General features: G+C 48.4%; 1 protein-coding gene across 3 annotated transcripts in view; it reads right to left on the minus strand.

The window, feature by feature from the left end:
- The window catches only part of LOC144754098 (E3 ubiquitin-protein ligase TRIM39-like), a 122,495-nt gene that overhangs the window by 82,892 nt on the left and 16,912 nt on the right, over positions 1–22,691 (minus strand). For all 3 annotated transcript variants that reach the window (XM_078641668.1, XM_078641667.1, XM_078641666.1), the window contains exon 2: positions 20,042–20,137. In XM_078641668.1, coding sequence (XP_078497794.1) covers positions 20,042–20,137 — 96 coding nt within the window. The remainder of the gene's footprint in view (positions 1–20,041; positions 20,138–22,691) is intronic.

Genomic DNA, 22,691 nt, shown 5'->3' on the forward strand with positions numbered 1-22,691 from the left:
CTAGACAGAATATATCGTTTCATCCGTACAGGGAATGATCCAGAAAGTATTGGCGACGCCATGTCCCCAAGGAAAGCTGAGATCCAGCTCATGATATTAAAGTTTCTGATTAATTGTTTAATAAGAGAACAAGATTATCCGACCAAAGATCCAGCCGAAATGAGAACCCTGACAAGGTGGAGTGATAATATAGCCGACGGTAAGCACAGAACTATCGGTAGTATAGAGAGTATGTACAAGAAAATTCGTAAGGAAATAATAAGGTTACACGATCAACGTAAGGCAGCACAGGTAAGCGAGAAAGAAAATGACTCTACTGAAGAGGTAGACGACGAGAATCCCGCCAGAATAGCGTATGTAGGAAAATCTAGATTTCTAGATCGCCATTTACGTCTAGAACACAAGTCAACTTTCCATCATCCAGCATCGGAACAAGGTTCTCTAGAACAAGTATTTCAAGCTACCGATCACATTCTGAAATCACGAATCGGTTATAGCGAGTTAAGTACTATGCATGAACAAGAACTAGTCCGATCAGCAGTCCGATGGATTACTGATTCTACCACTTTTCCAGACGAAATAGTGGCACAAATGTTTCTGAAATTGCCACCAGCCGAGCAACGACTGGCGGGTATGTATATGATCCAGCACCTCATTACTTTGTATGAGGGTCAACATTCTGATCCAGGTCCGTTACATGATGTCCTGAACGAGTTACTCCAGTATAAATGGAAAGGTTTAGGTACCGATTTAATTAGTGTCATTCTAGAACAGCGCCACAAATATAGAACGTTTTTGAACCCGCATTTTGTTCATGTCTCACCCCCAGAAAGTAAACCCTTTTACATAGACAGACAGAATCCGTTACGAGAAGTACATCCAGTCAGGACAACAGATGGTGAAATGCAACGAGTGTTTGTTTACACCCCGATTACAAAGATGGAACTCTTAGAGATGAAAAAATTAATTCCCTGTCATGATAAAGATCCAGCAGGGTTCCACCGAGAATTAAAAGACATGCTCCGTATGGGAGAATACACGTATCCAGATATTATTAAAATGCTAAAGGTCTTGTTGCCCGCAGGGGTATATGAGAAACTCAAGGAAAAAGATTGGGAGGTGGGAGAGAAAAAGATCGATTGGGCAGTTCTAGAAGCTGAAGATAAGATACGAGTACCAGGTACCGGTCTTGGAGAGAAATGTAAAGAATTACCAGAATTGTTAATACAAGTTTTGCCCAGATTATTAGCTACTAGAAAGGAAGACTGGGATGCAATCTCAGCCTGTAAACAGAAACAAGATGAAGATACTAGTGATTTTTACTCTAGATTTGAAAAATGTTTTACCATAAACAGTGGCCTCAAGACAAGTAGCGAGTCATACCCTCATCTTTTTGTTACTAAATTAGTCGAGAATTCGAGTCCACAAGTTAAGAACCGAGTTTTGAAAGTCGAAAGTACCTGGCAAGCTAGTACTCCGTCCCAGATGTTACAGATGCTCCAATACCACCAGAATAGAATCAGAGAAGAACAAGAACATGAGAGAAAACGTATGAAAGACACGAAAATGAAAGTACTAGTTGCACAATCTGTTCCTCAAGACAGTCAGAAGAGGGGTCCGAATCAAGCCAGTCATCCTGCAGCTCCCGTTAAAGGAAACTGCAATTATTGTAAACAGCCAGGTCATTTTATAAACGAGTGTGCAGTTCTGAAACACAACATAGCTACCGGTAAGACTAAAGAAAGACCACGTCCGCCTAGACAAGAACAAGTTACACAGACCCCTCAGCCACAGAATGCACAACAGACAGTTACCGTACCGCAGCCTATTGCTGCAACACAGCATGTTACACAGCAGATGTACCAGTATGCACAGTCCGAGTATCCAGAGTATCAGCCATATTCATGAAACAGCCTAGAGAGGGAGGTAGGCTTGCCTCTCATCGAGATACCTGTAGATCAAGAAGGTCCCTATGTTCACAGTCAAGTATTAGGGAAAGATAGAAAGTTTCTGATTGATACAGGGGCAAGTAGGACCACCATCAGCCACGCCGAAGTTCCAGGGGCTCCGCTCTCAGGCTCTAGAAATGTTTCCCTTGGATTTTCAGGAAAGCCTATTGTAAACGAGATATCAAAGCCAGTTACTCTAGAAGTAGGTCCATTGTCCCGCACTACTGATCTGTTACTTACGAAGTCCTGTCCAGAAAATCTATTAGGCATTAAGACATTGAAAGAGTTAGGTGCAGTTATATGCTGTTCCCCCGAGGGAATACGATTGTTCCTACGTGACTTCAAGGGTCACTATGTATTACGAGATTTCGATCCAAGATTGTCTAATGTTCCGCAGCATCTATGGGCGCAAGGTCCAACTGATGTTGGCTATATGCAAATCACACCCCATCGTGTGACTCTCAAGCCAGGTGTAGTGTTACCACGAATCAGACAGTACAGATTGCCACCTGAGGCTGTAGCAGCCTTATCCAAAATTATTGACGAGCTCATGGCTCAAGGAGTAATTGTAGAAACTGACTCCAACGTATGTAATTCTCCGATCATTCCTGTCATGAAACGTACTGATCCAAATGCACCTCCAGTATATCGATTAGTAATTGACCTTCGAGAACTTAATAAATGTATTATTCCCCAGTACCCAGTTGTCCCGGACATTTCTTCCCTATTGACAGCCATTGATTCCGAAGCTTCATTTTTTACAGTCATAGACCTCAAGAACGCGTTCTTCAGTGTCCCCATTCATCCAGACAGCCAGTTTCTTTTCGGATTTTGTTTAAATGGAAGGAGCTATATGTTCACACGCGCTCCTCAAGGTTTCACAGAAAGTCCTAGTATTTACAGTCAAGCACTCAAGAGACAACTAGACAACATTCACATGCCAGCTGACACTGCCCTGCTCCAGTATGTCGATGATCTACTGATCACAGCCCGTTCTGAACGTGCTTGCGAGCGAGCATCCCTTACAGTCTTGTATTTCCTAGCCGAGATGGGGCACAAGGTGTCCCCTTCGAAGCTTCAATTCTGTGTCCAGCAAGTGATCTATTTAGGCCACTTACTGTCCAAGAGGGGTAGGCAGTTGACACCAGACCGTATCCAGTTAATAGCGAGTCTTCCTCAGCCCAAGACCCAGAAGGAGGTACGTGCTTTTATCGGCCTTACTTCTTATTGCAGATCGTAGGCAGTTGACACCAGACCGTATCCAGTTAATAGCGAGTCTTCCTCAGCCCAAGACCCAGAAGGAGGTACGTGCTTTTATCGGCCTTACTTCTTATTGCAGACAATGGATTCCTCAGTATGCATTTCTAGCTAAACCACTGATACAGTTAACGACACAGGAGGCAGCCGTATCGACTGTCCTCCCTTGGACATCTGAACATACACTTAGTTTCAATGAGTTAAAGAAAGCTTTATGTCAAGCTCCAGTTCTAACTACACCGAACTACAGTAAGCCTTTCACACTTTTCGTCACTGAACGCGAAGGTACAGCATTATCTGTCCTCACACAAGATCAAGCAGGACACTACAAGCCTTGTGCTTATTTTTCGAGCACATTAGATCCTGTAGCCCAGGCTCTGCCTGCGTGCCTCAAGTCAGTTGCAGCCACAGCACTAGCTATCAGACAAAGTGATTCCATAGTGTTAGGACACTCTCTGACAGTACAAGTTCCACACTCCGTGGAAGTTCTTTTAAACCGAACACAAACTCAGCACTTGACAATTGCGCGTTTAACAGGTTATGAATTGACACTGTTCCAGCCACACATAGAGATCAGACGCTGCAACGTTCTAAATCCTGCTACACTGTTACCGTCAGTTACTTCAAATCCTGCCACACACGACTGTGTGGAAGTAGTTAACATTATGACAAAGCCAAGACAAGATCTGACAGATATTCCATTACCAGATCCCGACCTGACACTTTATGTGGATGGTTCATGTATGAGAACCAGTACAGGAGAACTAGTAGCCGCGTATGCAGTGACTACTGACACTGAAGTTATTGAAACACACCGTATTGACACCCTGTCTGCTCAAGCAGCAGAGCTAGTTGCTCTGACACAAGCCTGCATACACGCCAAGAACCTGAAAGTAAATGTTTACACAGATTCACGTTACGCATTTGGAGTCGTACACGACTTCGGAGTGCTCTGGCAGGAGAGAGGTTTCATGACTTCTCATAGAACCAAGATTCAGCATGGTCTCCTTATTCAAGCTCTGTTAGATGCCATACATTTACCGACATCTATTGCTATCATGAAGTGCAAAGCACATATGAAAGTTACTGACACTATTTCCCAAGGTAATGATCTAGCAGATCGCACAGCCAAGCTTACAGCACAGACTCCAGACATTTCAGTTAATCCGACACAGACACATACTCCAGATCCAACTACCTGTATGACAGTTATGGACCCTACTCAAGGTGTCATAGATATCCAGTTACATGCTACTCCCGATGAAATCAAGAAATGGTCCGAACAAGGAGGGGTCCAGACAGATCAGGGATGGGTAACGAAGGGTAGAGCCACATGGTTTCTCCCCGACTCTATGGTTCAAGTCATTATTAATACCGCACATAGTCCAGCACATTTAGGAGAAAAAGCTATGTTAGACAGTATCCAGAACATTTGGTTCAACAAGCATTTACGAGCTGCAGCCAAGCAGAAAGTCCGTACCTGTATGATATGTTGCCAGTTTAATCCAGGTAAAAGTGTCCCGGTGGAACAAGGTGGATTCCAGCCCCCTGACCACCCTTTTGAAGTCCTCCAGATGGATTATATTCAGATGGAGCGATGTTGAGGTTTCAAGTATGTCCTTGTAGTTGTATGCGCTTTGTCCAGGTGGACGGAGGCATATCCAGTCCCAGATTACACAGCCGCGACCACTGCCAAGCAGTTGGTTCATGAGTTCTTCCCCCGTTATGGACTCCCTAGAGTCGTATATTCTGATAACGGCCAGCCATTCTCATCTGAGTTGATGAAACACGTTTCCCTATTGTTAGGGTACCAGTGGAAGTTCCATTGTGTACGCCATCCTGAAGCAGCCGGTCTCGTAGAGAGACATAACCAGACTTTGAAAATTCGCATTGCAAAAGTATGTCAAGAGAAAGGTGTGGACTGGCTAGTAGCTCTGCCAGTCGCTTTATTCTATATGCGCATGGTCGCACATTCCAGATCAGGTCTGTCCCCGTACGAGGTCGTATTCGGCCGCCCCCCTAATATGTGGGGTACACCTAGACCTCGAAGTATTACCGATGTTTCAAGTAATATGCTGACAGATTACCTAGCTTCCTTGATGTCTGCCCTCAACTCTTGTCGTTCACAGGTTGCCGCCGCATTTCCAGACAATACCGAGGTGGCACCGCATGAAATCGTTCCCGGATGCATGGTGCTCGTGAGGAATTTTGATCGTTCAAGTCCGCTGGAGCCTCGCTGGAAGGAGCCCCGACAGGTCCTCCTGGCCACCCGTACAGCCGTGAAGTTGGAGGGAAGGAAAGGCTGGGTGCATCTTTCACACATCAAGAAATTTTATGGATTGAAACCAGTTTCAAAGAACATTTCCGAGGATTTAAAGGACTGCCAAAGTACTATTCTTAAGGACTGTCCCGCAAAAGACAATGTTACTGAACCCTCCCTGTTAGAAGACACTCCGCAACAGGAGTATAAGCTCAAATTAAGGTCTAGTAAAATACGTCAGCCAGTTTGATTGTCTAAGTCCTCCCCTAGGTGAAACGGTTAGACCGGTTTCTGACATGTATAAAATAGACCCCCATAGTGAGAGAGTTAGTCAAAACTCAATCCGATGTATTGTTTTTCTAAGTTTCATATTATTTTTCAGTCTCATGATTTCCTGCACCAGTTATGCATTTTATTTGTATTTTCCAGTTCCACATGTAAATAAGTCTTCTAATGTTACAGTAGAGCACACGTTTAGTGATCTGCCTCCTCATGAACTTTCATATCGTACTGCTATGCGTAATAATTCCTTTATCCGAATGTTACATTATTCACACCAGACCAGCAATGCCACTAATTGTTGGGTGTGTGGTCGACTCCCCCCTTTCCAGACACCGAAGGGAGTTCTGCCACTCTTTCCTTATCCATTTTCACATAATGGTTCGTGTGGAGCATGGTCCACGTTAACGTCATCCTCAACAGATATGTCTTTTCTTAACAGTACATGTTTTCCAGACAAGCAAGGTCTTCCCCACAGAACAGGGTTAGATCTAGAGAATGAAGTTTACAATTTAGGTAATTATTCTTCGAATTTCATGGTCCTGAATGTTCAGTCTGATTCCACTCCAGACTTACCCGCTATCTCAGTACTACCAATCAAAGGCGAATTATGTGTCAGAAATTATGGTTCCGTACATGTAGGACATAGTGATTGTACTACTATTGTCAAGTATAGTGACAGTAGGAAATCTATTTTCAAAGCTTCACGTCATTCTTATTTTATTTGTGGTCAAACCGCATATGTTCGTCTGCCCCTCGATTGGGAGGGTACCTGTTACATTGCCTTCCTACTGCCACCTGTTTTCCTAGCCCCATCTGATTATCATAGAAACACACATCTAGTGCACATTAGACATAGAAGGGAGATCGAGTCCCCGATTGTCGATTATACTGAAACTGCTCTAGAACAGTATACAGATTTCAATAGAGGTTTCTTCTTCTTTATAGGACCTATCCAGAATAGTAAGCTAATACGTAGGTTAACCAGAACCCTTGAAGCAGTAGTGAATGAGACTGCCTCTGCCCTAGGTAACTTAACTGAAGAGCAATCTGCTATGAGATTTGTCGTGCTCCAGAATCGTCTCGTCCTTGACGTCATCCTGGCCGATAGGGGCGGGGCCTGTAGAGTCATCGGATCTAGTTGCTGCATTTTCATTCCTAATAACGCGCCGTCTGTTTATTCAGCTATAACCAGACTCCATAAAATTGCCCATCTGTTACATCAAGATCCAGGCACCTGGACATGGTCCGGTTGGTTCTGGAATATAATTTCCGCCTGGGGATGGAAAGTCTTGTCTTTTCTAGGTATTGCAGTAGCGATCATATTCAGCTGCTGCCTCTGTATACAATGTGGCCCCGCGATTTGTGGCATTTGTGCTACCTCTTGTATTCCTAGTCCCAAGTCCCGTCCTAAATCCCGTTCCAAGACAATTCGAGACGAGCAAATGATACTGTATGAAATGATAGATGGTATCATGAATATTGATGTTTCCTGATGGAAACGTAGTGACAAGGAGGGAATGTGGAAAAGTAAATTCTGCCATGTTCTGTGTCCCTACGTGTCCTCCATCATATGTTATGTGTGCATGATTAATATGCATATGTATTCCCCATGTTCGATTAATGACGCAATTACGGTTGTGTCCGTCTCTAGTAGGCCTGTTTCCAGTCCTCGTGAATACTACGAATATCAGGCCTATGTAAAGTTACGTTGCCACGTCTCTCAGTGTGCACGTTATTCATTGTAAAGTCCCCGTTTCTAGGCCTCAAAAGGGCCCGGACACCAGATTCAGCTTCTGTCTCCTGAGCCCTCGCTGAGGAGCGATACAGCCCCCACCTGTATTCCTGACCCTTCACTTACTCCCTGCCTCACAGTGCCCGGTTCAGCCTGGCTCTGCCTCTGAGTCTGCCAAGAGTATGTTATGATTCTAGTTATCAGTCCAGCCCTCCTTCTCTGCATTCCTAAAGCTACTGAATCGCATCAATAGTTTCCGTCATTGTCTAGCCTTTACGTCTCCATGTAAGAGAAATACTGTATTTAATGGTCATTTAATATTCTTCATCACGTACTACATGTAGAATAATGCATGCTCCAGTCTTAGAGTCTGTTAGCCTCTACCCCGATAACTTTTGGATTCTATCAACATGTTCTCTAAACATCAGATACTAGATACTGTTTAGGTACATGTCGCCCTAACTCTCCAGACTTCAGTCTCTGCTCCTAGCACAGAGTTCATAGCCCCCAGCTTCTCCTAGTAACACGTCATTGTCAGTTTGCGCGCACCATTAGGTTAGAGGTCCCGGCTCCTTAGGTAGCCCCCTCCATGTTTCCGCCCCATTTATGACATATTCTGTTACGTTTACATCACATGTCTATGTATACGCCTCTGTTACACCTACTTTCACCCTTATCTTTCGCGACTGCTATTGACCACACCCACTGCTCCGCCTATCGTATGTATTGTAATGCAACTGTTTTAGTATATATGATCGTGTATTGTTATTAAATGTTAGCGCGCTCATTCCAGATCCTGCCCGGCAGCTGTCGGGCCCTGCCATCCCATTCCTGTGCAGGTTGTCCTGTTCCTGTCCTTTATGCTGTAATAAACCTGCAAACTCCTACTACCTCGAATCTTGACTCTTATTTATTGAGCTATCTGTTATTGCTATGCCTAGTAAAACCTAGATCCGGTATTATTTATTTATATACCACATTACGACCAGGGGTTTGGGCGGTGCACGGGTCATTGTCGGGGCGATATAGGTCAGGGAGGGCCATGCCACGAGGCCAGGTCTAACACACGTCCCCCCCAGCTGAAAGTCAGGGAGAACTACCCATCCCCTTGGGGGTTCTCTTCGCTGAGGCGGAACAACCTGGACAGGCCGTCAGCGTTGGCGTGGTCAGTACCGGGGCGGTGTTCTACGTTGAAGTCCATCTCCTGGAGGGAAATTGACCACCGCAGCAGTTTGGGGTTCTCTCCTCTCATCTGCATCAGCCATCGTAAGGGTCGATGATCGGTTTGGACCCGGAAGTGAGTTCCAAACAGGTATGGCCGCAGCTTCTTCAGGGCCTAAACCACTGCGAATGCTTCCCGCTCAATGGTGCTCCACCGTTGTTCTCTGGGCAGTAACCTCCGGCTAATGAAGGCTACGGGCTGATCTAGGCCTTTCTCATTGAGCTGAGATAGGACTGCTCCAATGCCATGCTCAGAAGCGTCGGTTTGGACCACAAATTCTCGAGAGTAGTCGGGGGCTTGGAGCACGAGGGCGGTGCACATAGCGGTCTTTAAGGCTTCAAACGCCTCTTGGCAGGAGGGGGTCCAATGCACTTTCTTTGGCTGTTTTTTAGAGGTCAGCCCTGTGAGGGGGCCTACTAAGCTGCCATACCCTTTGATGAATCTCCGGTAGTAACCGGTGAGCCCTAGGAAGGCCCTGACTTCGGTCTGAGTCGTGGGGGGTTCCCAGACCAGAATGGCATTGATCTTGGGCTGGAGGGGGGCTACCTGTCCGCTCCCGACCTGGTACCCCAGATAGACCACCGAGCCTTGTCCAATTTGGCACTTGCTGGCTTTGACGGTCAGGCCCACCTGGCGCAGGGCCATCAATACCTTCCGGAGGTGCCGGAGGTGTTCGGTCCAGTGAGAGCTGAACACCGCGATATCGTCCAGGTACGCGGCACTGAATTCTTCCAGCCCGGCCAGGACCCGGTTAACCAGTCTCTGGAAGGTGGCCGGTGCATTTTTTATCCCAAAGGGCATCACCCGGAAGCGATAGTGTCCATCCGGGGTGGAAAAGGCGGACCGCTCCTTGGCTCCCTCTGTGAGCGCAATTTGCCAGTATCCGCAGGTCAGGTCGAAGGTGCTGAAGTAGTGAGCAGACCTGAGGCGGTCAATGAGCTCATCTGCGCAGGGAATAGGGTGAGCATCGGCTCGAGTGACTGCATTGAGCCCCCGGTAGTCTACACAGAACCTCAGTTCGGGGGCAGTACCGGGGGCGGGTGCCTTGGGAACCAGTACCACAGGCTTGCCCCAAGGGCTGTCAGAAGGCTCGACTACCCCCAGGGCTAGCATCTTAGAGACCTCAGCCTGGATGCAGGTCCGGACTCTGTCAGGGACGCGACAGGCTCTGTGCCGTACCGGCGGGCTGTCCCCCGTGGACGCACCAGTCGGTGACCCTGGGGACGAGGGAGAAGAGGTCTGAGAATTGCCTCAATAGCTGGCGGCAGTCCTCGCGTTGCTGTGGAGTGAGGGAGGAGGAGAGGCTCACTCCCTCTACGGAGCTATCTTTCTCCTTAGCACACAGGAGGTCAAGGAGAGGCTCCGTGTCCTCTTCCGCCCCATCGTCGGTGGCTAGGAGCAATCTCAACTCCGTCCGCACAAAGTGAGGCTTGAGGCGGTACACGTGGAGAACCTGGTGGGGGTTCCGGGGTGACTGTACGTCAACTAAATAGATGACTTGGCTCTTCCGCTCCACTACTTTGAAGGGCCCGGTCCATTTGTCTTGGAGGGCGCAAGGTTTCACCGGGGCCATCACCCATACCTGCTGGCCTGGTTGAAACTCGACCAGAGTGGCATTCTGGTCATACCAGCGTTTCATTTCCTCCTGGCTCGCCTGTAGGTTGGCCTCTGCGAGCTCTCTGAACTTCCGAGTCTGGTTACGGAGGGCCAGGATGTATCGAAACACATCTGGGGGTGGGTCTCGGGGCGCTGCCTCCCAGCCCTCCTTGACCAGGCTGAGGGGTCCCCGGACGGGGTGTCCGTAGAGCAGTTCGAAAGGGCTGAACCCCAAGGACTTCTGGGGGACTTCCCTGTAGGCGAACAGGAGGCAGGGTAGGAGGATGTCCCACTTGCGCCGTAGGGGCTGCTCGAGGCCCATGATCATTCCCTTGAGAGTCCGGTTAAACCGCTCAACAAGGCCATTCCCTTGGGGGTGGTACGGGGTGGTGAATTTGTACGTCACTCCACATTGTTGCCACAAGGACATCATGTACTTCGAAATGAAGTTGGTTCCGCGGTTGCTCACGACCTCTCGGGGAAAACCCACTCGGGAGAATATCCCCATCAAGGCCCGCCTCACCACGGGGGCCATCACTGTTCGGAGGGGAATGGCCTCGGGGTACATGGTGGCATGGTCCACCAGGACTAGGATGAATCGATGACCCTGGGTGGTCCTGGGATCCAGAGGTCCCACAATGTCGATCCCCACTCGCTCAAAGGGGATACAGACGACGGGGAAGGGTTGGAGGGGGGCCTTGCGCTTCCCTCCGCTCTTCCCGCTGGTATGGCACGTTGGGCAAGACTTACAGTGGGCCTCCATGTTGGCTCGCGTTTTTGGCCAATAGAAATGGGTGACCAATCGGTGATAGGTCACCCATTTCCATTTCTATGACCCAAGTGCCCCGCCTAGGGTACGTCATGGGCCAGGCCCAGGAGGAAGTCTCGGAATCGTAGGGGTACCACCAGCACCCGGGCTGACCCTAGTTCGGCAGACTTCTGCTCACTGTACAGGAGGTCGTTCTCCCAGTAGACCCAATGGGTTCCGGACTGGTCGCCCGCAGCTTGGGCGGCGGCCTGTTGCCGGGGTCCGATGAGGGAAGGGCAGGTAGCTTGTTCCTGGCAGAACTCCTCCTGGGAGGGGCCCCCCTCGTGGCGCCACTGAGCCAACTCGGGCAGGTAGCCTAACTCGGCGACAGGTTCGAGGTCGGGGTTTAGGGGGCCGTCGTCTGTGACGGGCTCTCCTCCCGTGGGGAGATCACGGGGCTCGGGTAGCCCGCCCCTGTCCCCATCGATTGGGGTCTGGCCTAGGATTTCTGGCTCGACTCCCAGGAGGGGGGGCAGTCGGGCAGTCATGGACCGAGTGGTAGCGCACACCCATTTGGGTAGGCCCAGCATTCCTCGGTCGGCCTTCCTCTCGACCTGCGCACACAGGGAGCTCTCCAGATCGTTGCCCAGTAAACAGTCCACAGGCATGGAGGGTCGGACGGCCACTCGCAATGTCCCGGCAACTCCCCCCCCATTCGAAAGGAATTTGGGCCAGTTTGTAGAGGCTCTCCGAATTGTCAGAGGAAATAACTGGGCAAAAGATGTGGGGTAAGATCTGTTCCTCGGTGACCAGGTGACAGCGGACAGCTGTGACACTTGCCCCGGTGTCGCGAAGGGCCCCTACTCTGTGTCCATTGACCGTTACCCACTGCCGGTATTTCTTGGTGATGGCTGGCAGGTGGGCTCCAGGGGTCATTTCTCGGTCTCCTAGGGAGACCAGGGACATGGCTGCAGGCTCCCACTCTTCCGTATCCTCAACCTACTCTCCTAGGGCCACGGTGACCATCTGTCGGGCTGGGGGCCCCGCAGTCGCGGACCTTTGGTACATTGGACACTGGGGGTCACTGGCATAGTGGCCTGGCTGCTGGCATTTGTAACATGTTATGTTGACTCGGGCCCTTGCTTACCTGGGGGGCCTGTGCTGGACGGAGGAGGAGATGGAAAGTTCTGGGGTTGGTTTCTTGGGGGGCTACGCTGGGGACCTGACTGGAATTCCCGCTGTCTCCCTTGGCCTCCTCCCCTCTCTGGCGGAGAGGTCCTTGACTGATCCGGGCATAGTCTCCCATGGGGGCCCGGGGGACCCGGTTGTTTACCCAACGATCTGCTTCGCCGGTTAGTTTTCGAGGGTCTGTTAGATTGCTGTCTAGGAGATGCTGGCGTAATTCTACAAAACAATTTGTGGACAGGTGTTCCCAAGCTATTAAGTCGAACAATTCTTCGAATGTGGTGACCTTGCTGCCCTTGATCCATCCTTGGAAGGCCCTGCTGTAAAAGTTCACGTACTCTACCTACGTGGTGCCGGGAATTGTTTTGCAGTCTCGGAATCATTGCCTGTACATCTCGGGGGTGACCCCATACCTGGCTAATAGGGCCTCTTTCATGTGGCTGCAGGAGTTCAGTACTGTGGATGGCAGGTCTAGCAGGGTGTCTCTCCCCTCGCTCAGGAACTGACCCCACAACCCGGCCCCCCAATCCTTCTGTGGGACTAGGTGGGAGGTCATAGCTACTTCATAGGCTTTAAACCATTGCTGGATGTCGTCTTTTTTTTGTAGTACTCTTTCACCACATCCTTGGGGATGTGTACTTTAGTTTCCACCGGGGGAGGGGTCTCTCGGTTCCCCATGGGCCTGGTTTCCTCACTCCTCACCTTGAGTTCGATCTCTATTAGGCTGCGTTCAGGCTCCAGTTGAAGTTTTTTTGCTTCGTGTTCTCGTTGAAGCTTAATTGTTCCACGGCCAACTTCTTTTCAGCTAATTTGAGTTCTCCTTCCATTTTGAGCTTAGCTAGCTCTAGCTCATGGCTTCAGCTTCTTTCTCGGTCCGTCAGTTCTTCTGGGGACAGGCCCCCCTCTGACGCGTTACTTCGTACTGGGGTGCCGCTGCTCTCCCCCTGGAAGATGCTTGGTTTGTTTTGCTGCTCCTCCTCTCCGCCGTTTCCTTCTGTTTGGAGGAGGGGGGCTCCGGACTCCACCCAGGCCTTCAAGGCTTTTTGGAGATCTTCTTTGGTGCTCAACCCAGTGGTAGCGATTTTAAAATCTTTACAGAACTGTTTTAGGTCTCTGTGAGTGTATTCCTCCAACCGGTCCGCTCGGAACGTAGGACTTGCATTGGTTCCAGTGGGACTCATGGTGGTTGTTTCTTCCGTCTTTTTCGGTCTTTGTTAGGTAGTGTCAGCCACTCACTGTACGATCTCTAGATGTCGGCTCGGATCCCGTCGCTTGCCACCAATGTTAGAAGGGGCGATCCCAGGGGGGCACAGAAGACGTCTTCCGACCACCCCGTGACCCACCTCTCCTAGGAACGCTGCCGAGCACTGGCGGGAGACCCTTCAGGAGAAGAGTCTAGTATCTAGGATCATATGCGCTGAGATCTCACCACTCGACAAAGGGACACCACACGGTAGTTTACTGGAGAACAGGTTCTTTATCCAACAGAAGTATGTGGATCTTTATGATCAACACGTGGACAAATATTTACATTCGGATAAAGAGTTCACAAAGTTTTGGTTGCAAGGGTGTGGGTAGCGGGACAGTCTTGTTACTTAGGGTCAATGAGCAGCACATCCGGCGCACGGCTCTCCATCCTCGAGCCGGGAGATACGGTAAAGTCAAGGGTCCAGCCGGACCAGAATACTCTCCGAGCCGCGACCAAGTCAGGTAGATGTTCGTCTCTGCAAAGCTTGAGCTGCGACCAAGTCAGCAGGGCTCTCCAAGACTCCAAAGTTTGAGTAGCGTTCTTCTTCGATGATCGTCGAGCCGCGACCAGGTCAGCAGGGCTCTCTTCGTCCAGGATTCAACAACCGATAGTTCCAGAGCACCCATTGTTATATTCCTGTTTCCCTTTGAAGTCCGGAGCCCTCGCAGGCAGAGGTCTGGAGCCTGGGGGCTGCTTGTCGGGGTTTCCTGCCACCCGGCCCTGTTATCCTTTGAAGTTGGGACTGGGGGATTCCAGACACCCAGCAGGGCGTGGGGCCAGCCCTCAGGGAGCCCGGAGGGGCGATCGAAACCAGTCTTCCGAGGGGAGGCCAGAGGTGTGATCGAAACTGCTCCTCCCTATCTTGCTCAGCTAATGTCTGAAGTCAGCGGCTTAAAGAGTACTGTGCCCATGTCATTTTGAGGATTAGAAATGCATTTGTCCTGAAGAAGGGTATGCACATGTCCCGAAACGTGTCCAGATTATAGGGTATTTGGTTTCTAATACCTTAACTATTCATGGATTTAAAATCACAATAAATATTTGTTTTCTTTAATCAGAAGATAATACCCTGTAGAGTGAGTAATTTATGAGTGGGAAAACTATCAAGATGTCAGTTTCTCTTTGTAAACAGGTTTGTCAGATGTCATGGGGCTGCACATACCATCTACATGGCTAGGTCATAGGTAACCATGTCCACACCCCAGCAAGAAATTCAACAAAATGACAGAATCAGTCAGATGGATGAATAAATAACTCAAGGTCCATGCTGTTGGGATGGAAGAGTCCTCTGTGTGGTGAGAGACGTACATCCCTGCCCTCAGTGCCCAAATGTTGTCTGGATCCCCAAGGCTGATTGTTTGTCACAATACTAATCAAACAAAACAAATGCCAATCCTGGGACTTTGTTCCAAAAACACTAGAATTTCTAAGACAAGCTGTTTTGATTCAAGCAAAAACAACCTTATGAATATTTTAGACAAATTTATTCTTTTTTATGACAATCTCATTTTTCTTGTAAGCACCTTGTTTATCGTGCATGGAAAATACAGAATACAATAAAGCATACAATTATATATACATTATATACAAGCAATTAGATCAAAAATTACAAACACACTTGGCCACTCATTCATACACCATCCATTCTCAACAATAAAACAAACAATATTGGATAACAAAGCGTCCAAGCAACGGAAAGCAATTCAGTCCAAAATATTTCTTTTCATATTTTTGCAAACTTATTTGAAGTTGGAGTTCTCACAAGATCCCTTGTGTAACCAATTAAATGCAAAAAAAGGATTGGCCAGATGCTGGACGACAAAATGGTCGACGCGTTTCAAACCCCTATAATTAGGGTGGGGTTCTCCTCAGGACCGTGTAGGTTCTTAATCCCAGACAAGATGCGGGGTCAATGGTGAATAGTAAAGATGCCAATCAAGTTGTATTATCCCAAAAGGGTGTAATGCCATTAACCGCTGGAGCTCAGTTCTTCGTCTGCCGCTTAGACGTCAGTGTTCATGGTGTCAACTCCTATTCGATGCGGGACGGAGAGCGCAGTCCTTCTCTTCAGACGGATTCCATGTTCGGCAAAACAGAACTCCTCCTGTTTTGCCGAACATGGAATCCGTCTGAAGAGAAGGACTGCGCTCTCCGTCCCGCATCGAATAGGAGTTGACACCATGAACACTGACGTCTAAGCGGCAGACGAAGAACTGAGCTCCAGCGGTTAATGCCATTACACCCTTTTGGGATAATACAACTTGATTGGCATCTTTACTATTCACCATTGACCCCGCATCTTGTCTGGGATTAAGAACCTACACGGTCCTGAGGAGAACCCCACCCTAATTATAGGGGTTTGAAACGCGTCGACCATTTTGTCGTCCAGCATCTGGCCAATCCTTTTTTTGCATTTAATTGGTTACACAAGGGATCTTGTGAGAACTCAAACTTCAAATAAGTTTGCAAAAATATGAAAAGAAATATTTTGGACTGAATTGCTTTCCGTTGCTTGGACGCTTTGTTATCCAATATTGTTTGTTTTATTGTTGAGAATGGATGGTGTATGAATGAGTGGCCAAGTGTGTTTGTAATTTTTGATCTAATTGCTTGTATATAATGTATATATAATTGTATGCTTTATTGTATTCTGTATTTTCCATGCACGATAAACAAGGTGCTTACAAGAAAAATGAGATTGTCATAAAAAAGAATAAATTTGTCTAAAATATTCATAAGGTTGTTTTTGCTTGAATCAAAACAGCTTGTCTTAGAAATTCTAGTGTTTTTGGAACAAAGTCCCAGGATTGGCATTTGTTTTGTTTGATTAGTATAGCTGGACTCAGCCTTCCAGAGTAAGGAGTCAAGGCCCTCTTTGATTTTCGATTGTTTGTCACAGGCAAAAACTATCATACGTTTGCAGCATGGCACAGGCCTGTCTCATGGAGTGTGGTCTTGTTGGACTGGGGAGAGAGGCGAAAGTGCTGCCCTCATAGTGGTGGAAGGCTACCGCACTTCACAAGGAGTTTATTCGCACAAGCGCGGTGGTGACACCATACCATGTAGTGATCAGTAGTAGTGAACAGTTACTTTTTACCCTATGTCACTGCAGTGTGGCCTAGAGGCTCACTCACTGTTGTACAAGTTCTGCTGCTGTGTGCTGAACTCACCCCTGGCCTACACCAGGTAGATGTGGAAGTGCATGCGTGATGGAAACATGAGCCGAGTGCGTGTGTGCTCACAAGGAATAAATTACACAAAGGGTGAAGTGTGGTGCAGTGCACGAATGGCAAATGTGTGTGCTGGCAGTGTGTGTTTTTAAAGTAACACACTCTGATACAGCACAGAGACACTGCCGTACTGAACAGTGTGCGCCGGCTCAGTGAGTGTGCTACATATGGGTATGCTGTCGGTAGCATAATACATGAAGATAACAGTACTGAGCAATGTGTGTGCTGTGGATGTACACCGAGTCCAGAAAAGTCTGCACTGGTGCATTACCTGGAGGACCTTGGGGTCCATTTTGCAAACACGAGGAGTAGAGGAATCCCCCCAGACAGAGTTGTGCATTGCTGCATTCCCATAAGCGGGGTAGGACATGAACTGGAGGGCTCTTTAATTCAGTGACAGCTCACAAGGTAGGAGCCTAAACACCTCATAGGAAGTGAGAGGTGAGGCTGACAAGGAAATCATAAAGAGTGGGGCTGAGGGCTCAAGATTAACCCTTTGATGCACATAACACTGAGGTTGACATCCAGGTGTGAACTCTGTCACTCCCCCGAGTCTTGTTGTGGGTCAATCAGCTTTGAACTCCTGCCTGCTGTGACAGGCTCCTTCAGGAGGAAGAAGAAAGGGGAGAGATGTCCATTTCGAAGAAGCAGAACACCAACATAAATCTTCACAGACCCAGACACTAAAGGTCTGAGACATATGGGCTGCGTGAGCACGGGTAGCACTGCAAGACTTCGGGGCCCAAGCCTGCTAGTCTCCCTGCTGGGTAAGGGATATCCCCCAGGGAAAAGAAGATCACCTGCCCTGGAGCAGCACTGTCTGCCTGCTCGCCAAGACCGGTCTGCCCGCTCCCTGCTCCGATCGAGCCGTAGCCAGTGTGCTGGACTGAGTAGGTGAACGCAAATGCCAGGAGGGGCCGCCGTAGAGTCAAATAAGGAGTGCAGCGTGAGAAACCCACTCCCGCACCAATCAAGCCATTGCCCGTGGGCCAGATTGCCTTAGCGGCAATCTCTCCCCAAGCGCCTTGAGACCCTCTGGGTGAGTAGTGTGCTATACAAATTCTTGAACTTGAACTTGAGCAGCCCGTATGCTGGAAAGGGCTGCAGTGGACGCCAACATCAGGTCAGTGTGACCGGACATGCAAGTACCGGGGATATACCAGGAGGGGCCGCCAGAGACGTGGAAGGCCAGGGGCTGGACTGAGACACTGCATTGACTAAGGTGGGACCAAGCCGCATTCTGTGGACTGCACTGATGGAGGACCGAAGAGAACCAGGACACAGCTGGAACCTCTTTGGAAGCAGGAGATCACCCCCATCCCTGTCGAGAAAGAAGTGACTTAGTGCATGACTGCTGGAGCAGGAGCAACCCTCACCGTCTAAATCCGCAAATAAAGTGGCTCGAGAGAGAGCTGTGTCCTGCCAGGTGCTGCCACGTGTGATTGTTCGCAGCCCGACATAGCTGCTCCAGACGAGGACCACGCTGCATCGCCAATGGGTTCCCTGATGCCAGAATGGTTAAGCAAAGAACTGGGCCCTTTGAACCCCTGGGGACATACCGCTATTGGTGCCGCAAACCCTTAGGCTCTAGTGAGTGAACTTATTAATAGAGTCCTAGGTAAGAACTCTTGAGTACGGCTTACTAGTTTACATCCCCTGGATGCAGCCATCAGTGAATGGGGAATAACACTGAACCCGTTGCACTACAAGAAGGAGGACAGGGAGTTGCTTGACAACTATCAGAGCCCGACCTCAAGGGATCTGTGATATTGCTTCTGCACAATGTTTACCTTTGTTTGGGTAGAGTTAGAATTGAAATACTTCTTATGATATAAAAACAAGTATTTGACTGGACATTGATATATTGTTGCACAGCTCGCACGTTGAGCTATAGGTCGTGTTCACTGATCTGTATATGAGCTTCCCTCGAAGGAGCCTTGCCTGCTTGAGCTACACTACCCACATGAGAGTCAGGTGCAGAAGGAGGGGCTTGACCCAGTTGAACAGCATCCATAGAAGGGCGGGCCCTGGAACATTAGGAGCAAAAGGCCTCAGACACCTCGGATGGGCCCAGTAGCTCCTGCATCCCCCATGGCCCTCTGAACGGTGTTCTGACACATGCGCACACAAACCTACAGAGGCACACACTCATATATATGCACAAGTGCATGATCACACTTGCACACAGATGCATAGATGCATGTACATACTCACAGATATCTCCGCTCCATGCATACATAACCTCACAGTGGCACACATTCACACAGATGCAAACATTAATGTATGCACTCACAGATACATAGATGCACGCACATACTCACAGATGGATATCTCTGCTCCATGCATACATAACCTCACAGTGGCACACATTCACACAGATGCACACATTAATGTATGCACTCACAGATGCATAGATGCATGCACATACTCACAGATGGACATCTCCAGTCCATGCATACATAAGACCTTGCAATATGCAAACCTATCGACAGGCATTCACATATGCAAGTACCAACTCACAGAAAATAAATCCAGATCAAAGCATACACAACCCCCAAACACACACACACACAAATGTGCACATGAATTTGCATGACTCAACATCCATAAATGCACACACACACACACAAAACTTACCTATGTCCACAAAAACAGAGATGCACAGACAAGAATGCACTCCCAAAGATAACTCCAGAGCCATCCATATATGAACACATACTAAGACACGCACACATTAGCTTGAACACGCTCACTCAAACTAGTACATACTCACAGCCAGATAATGCCACAATTGTCCATACGCACGCTAATGCTCACCATGTAAGTGCTACCTTAAGGTCAGAAGAGTAATTAGGGGCAGATTTACAAGCCCCTTGCGCTACATTTGCGTCACTTTTAACATGGGAAAAGTGACGCAAAAGTGACGCAAAAGTGGCGCAAGGGGCTTGTAACTCTGCCCCTTAGTGTTTTTGTTTATTTTAGAAATTATAAGATACGAGGTGGCTAGGTTCAATTTAAGCACTCACCTACTATTATCTTGAAACTTAATACATATACATTTTTTCTGACCTTCAGTTGGCCAACAAATAGCCTTTAGGAATGGAGAAAAGTTAAATTGCAAAAAGGTCTTTGCGCACACTACACTTTGTTTATTTTAGGACAAACCCTTGGCAAATTTGAGCCCCAATATCCACGGCAGTGACTCCGGTCAGTGAATTTACCTGGTGGGGATGATAACCCATTCCTTTGGGCGACTCATCGATTTTAACAGGTTCACACATAGACATGGGCACAGACATGAACAGACACAGGATCCACTGCTGGCACTCACCCTCAGGGTTTTATATTCTTTCTCTTCCTTGACTTTAGACTCCAGGAAATATTCCTCCTCTTTCTTCAGAGTACGCAGCCACTCCTGAAGTTTCACCTGCGGAGATGAGAGTGCAAGAAATATGTAAAGATGGATAGGGTGCGGTCTCACTTACAGAAAAGAATCACTAAAAGGACAAGCCCTGGGCCCGATTCACGAAGGTAAACTTCGACCAAAACCTGAAGTCTAAGTTTAGACCTAAATTCTAACTTTACTACCTGTAAAGTTAGACTTTAGGTCTAAACTTGAACTTTTGGTCTAAGTTTACCTTTGTGAATCAGGCCCCCAGACTTTAAGTAGCACTCAAGCCTCGCCCGCCACTTGCCTGTGGACTCCAGTTCCAACTTGTTCCAGCCTGATCCAGTTAACGACTTTTGACCAATTGGCACCGCCATTGCCCAGGTGTTCACGCCTGTTTCTTCTGGACTGGGCATTCTCACCCAGGTTTTTCCCACTCACTGTTCTTCCCACTGGCAGAAGTTCCGCCTACTCGAAGCCAGACTTAATGCAGGCTGCAGACGATCCCATAGTGGATATGCACAGCCGGCACGGCAAAGGCAAGCCCGTCTGCACCCATCTGAGCCTGGACCGCTCCCAGAGCCAGGAACCCTGACCTCACGACCCTCAAGGCTCGTCGCTCAGCCCAACACTCTACAACATCCACTTGACACCCCTCGGGGACAGCACAGAGCTCATGGCATCAACATAGTATCCTACGCTGATGACATGACGCTCATTCTCTCCCATACCGACTCTACCAGTATCGCCAAAGCAAAATTTGCAAACTGCAGACGCAACATTGCTGCTTGGATGAAAAACAACTACCTCCAGCTCAACTCAGAAAAAACATTGGTCCTTATCATCGGGAACAACCACTTCCCTTGGGATCCCTCTTGGTGGCCTTTGGAACTTGGCCCCCACCCACCCTTATGAACCATGGCAAGACCTCTGGGTCATACTGGACACCAACCTCTCCATGACCATACAGCTCGATGCCACTGCCTGATCATGTTACTTCCTCCTGTGAATGGTCAGCAAGATTTTCAAGTCGATATCACTTAACAACCGACGAACAGTCACCAAGCTACTTATTACAAGCAGACTTGACTAACGGAAACACACTCTACTTTGGAACCCCGGCCCATGTTCTATGCCAAACTCCAAATCACCCAGAAATCATCCACCAGACTCATTCTGAACATCTCTCTGCACCTGAAAAACCTCCACTGGCTCCCAGTCCAGGAAAGATGTAAGTTCAAGCTACTCACCCAAGCAAATAAAGCGCACAACAGCATCAGTCCAGCATAACTCAACCACCGTCTCAACTTCTACCAACCCGCCAGACACCTTCAATATGCGTCCATGGCAAGAGCACATCTCCCTCTCATCAAGAAGGCCAGAAGCGGAGGACGCTCCTTCTTGTACCTCGCAGCCAAGACATGGAACAGCCTCCTGCAACACCTCAGAACCTCCCCCTCCCTCATTTATTTATTTTTTATTTAAGAGGTTTTATATAGCGCTAGCCAGACCCAAAGGTATCGGAGCGCTTTACAGTATATAGGGGAGAAAAAACACATAAAAGAGGCAAAAGAAAGCATAAGTGTTCGAGAGTTTCAGTGTGCTGTGCGTCCGAGGAGGACATTGAGGTAGAGTGGTTCCGAGGTAGTCTTGATGCGTGGATAAAGTCCTGAGCTCAGTCTTCCTCCGGGAGTAGAGGAGAGTAGGGGGTTAGGCGGCAGGGATGAGGTGGGGAGTGTTGGAGCAATTGACTGGTGGCAAGAGGGTGCCGGCTTGTGCATTTCGGAATTCAGTTTGGGAAGGCACGGTTGAGGTATAAGTTTTTTAAGAGTCTTTCAAATTCTAGGAAGGAGGGAGTAGTCCTGATATAAACCGGGATGGAGTTCCAGATTTTGGGTGCGTTTCCTGCGAATGAACGGGCCGCAGTTTTTTGCTTGCGTGTTTTCAGAGGGATTAGTAAGAGGGTGTTGGAACTTCTAAGGTTTCTTGACATGCCGGCTTTCTTGAGCTTGGAGGCCAGGTATTCTGGTTTCCCTGTTTGCAAGGCTTTGTGAGTGAGGCAGGCAGTTCTAAAGCTGGCATGCATTTCCACTGGGAACCATTTTAGTTCTCTGAGTGCCGGAGATAGGTGGTCGTATTTTTTTACTCCAGTGACCATTCTGGCAGCAGCATTGAGAGTTGTTTTGAGTGGGGCTAAGGGGAGAGAGCTGTACCGTGGAGAACTGTGTTCCCATAGTCCAGTCTAGATAACACCAGTGACTGGGTGGCTTCTTTGAGGTCCATGGGCGGGATGAAAGGTTTACTTTTGTTGAGGAGCTTCAGATTAAGGAAGGCACTCTTGCCGGAGGTCTTAATGTGGTTGGTCATGGTTAGTTTCTGGTCAAGGGTGATTCCTAGTGATTTTATTGAGTTAGCCAGGGTGAGATTGCAGTTGAGGGCATCGATAGCTTTCAGCCACTCTACGATTTGCGGGTTTTCATCTTTGTTGGAGAAGAGGAGGATTTCGTTTTTTCTTGATTGAGTTTAAGGTGATTTGTTGCCAGCCATTGTTCAACCTCTTTGATAGTGTTGTTGAGTCTTAGAATTTCGTTAA

The sequence above is a fragment of the Lissotriton helveticus genome, chromosome 5_1, assembly GCF_964261635.1.
Source record: "Lissotriton helveticus chromosome 5_1, aLisHel1.1, whole genome shotgun sequence".
Lineage (NCBI taxonomy): Eukaryota > Metazoa > Chordata > Amphibia > Caudata > Salamandridae > Lissotriton > Lissotriton helveticus.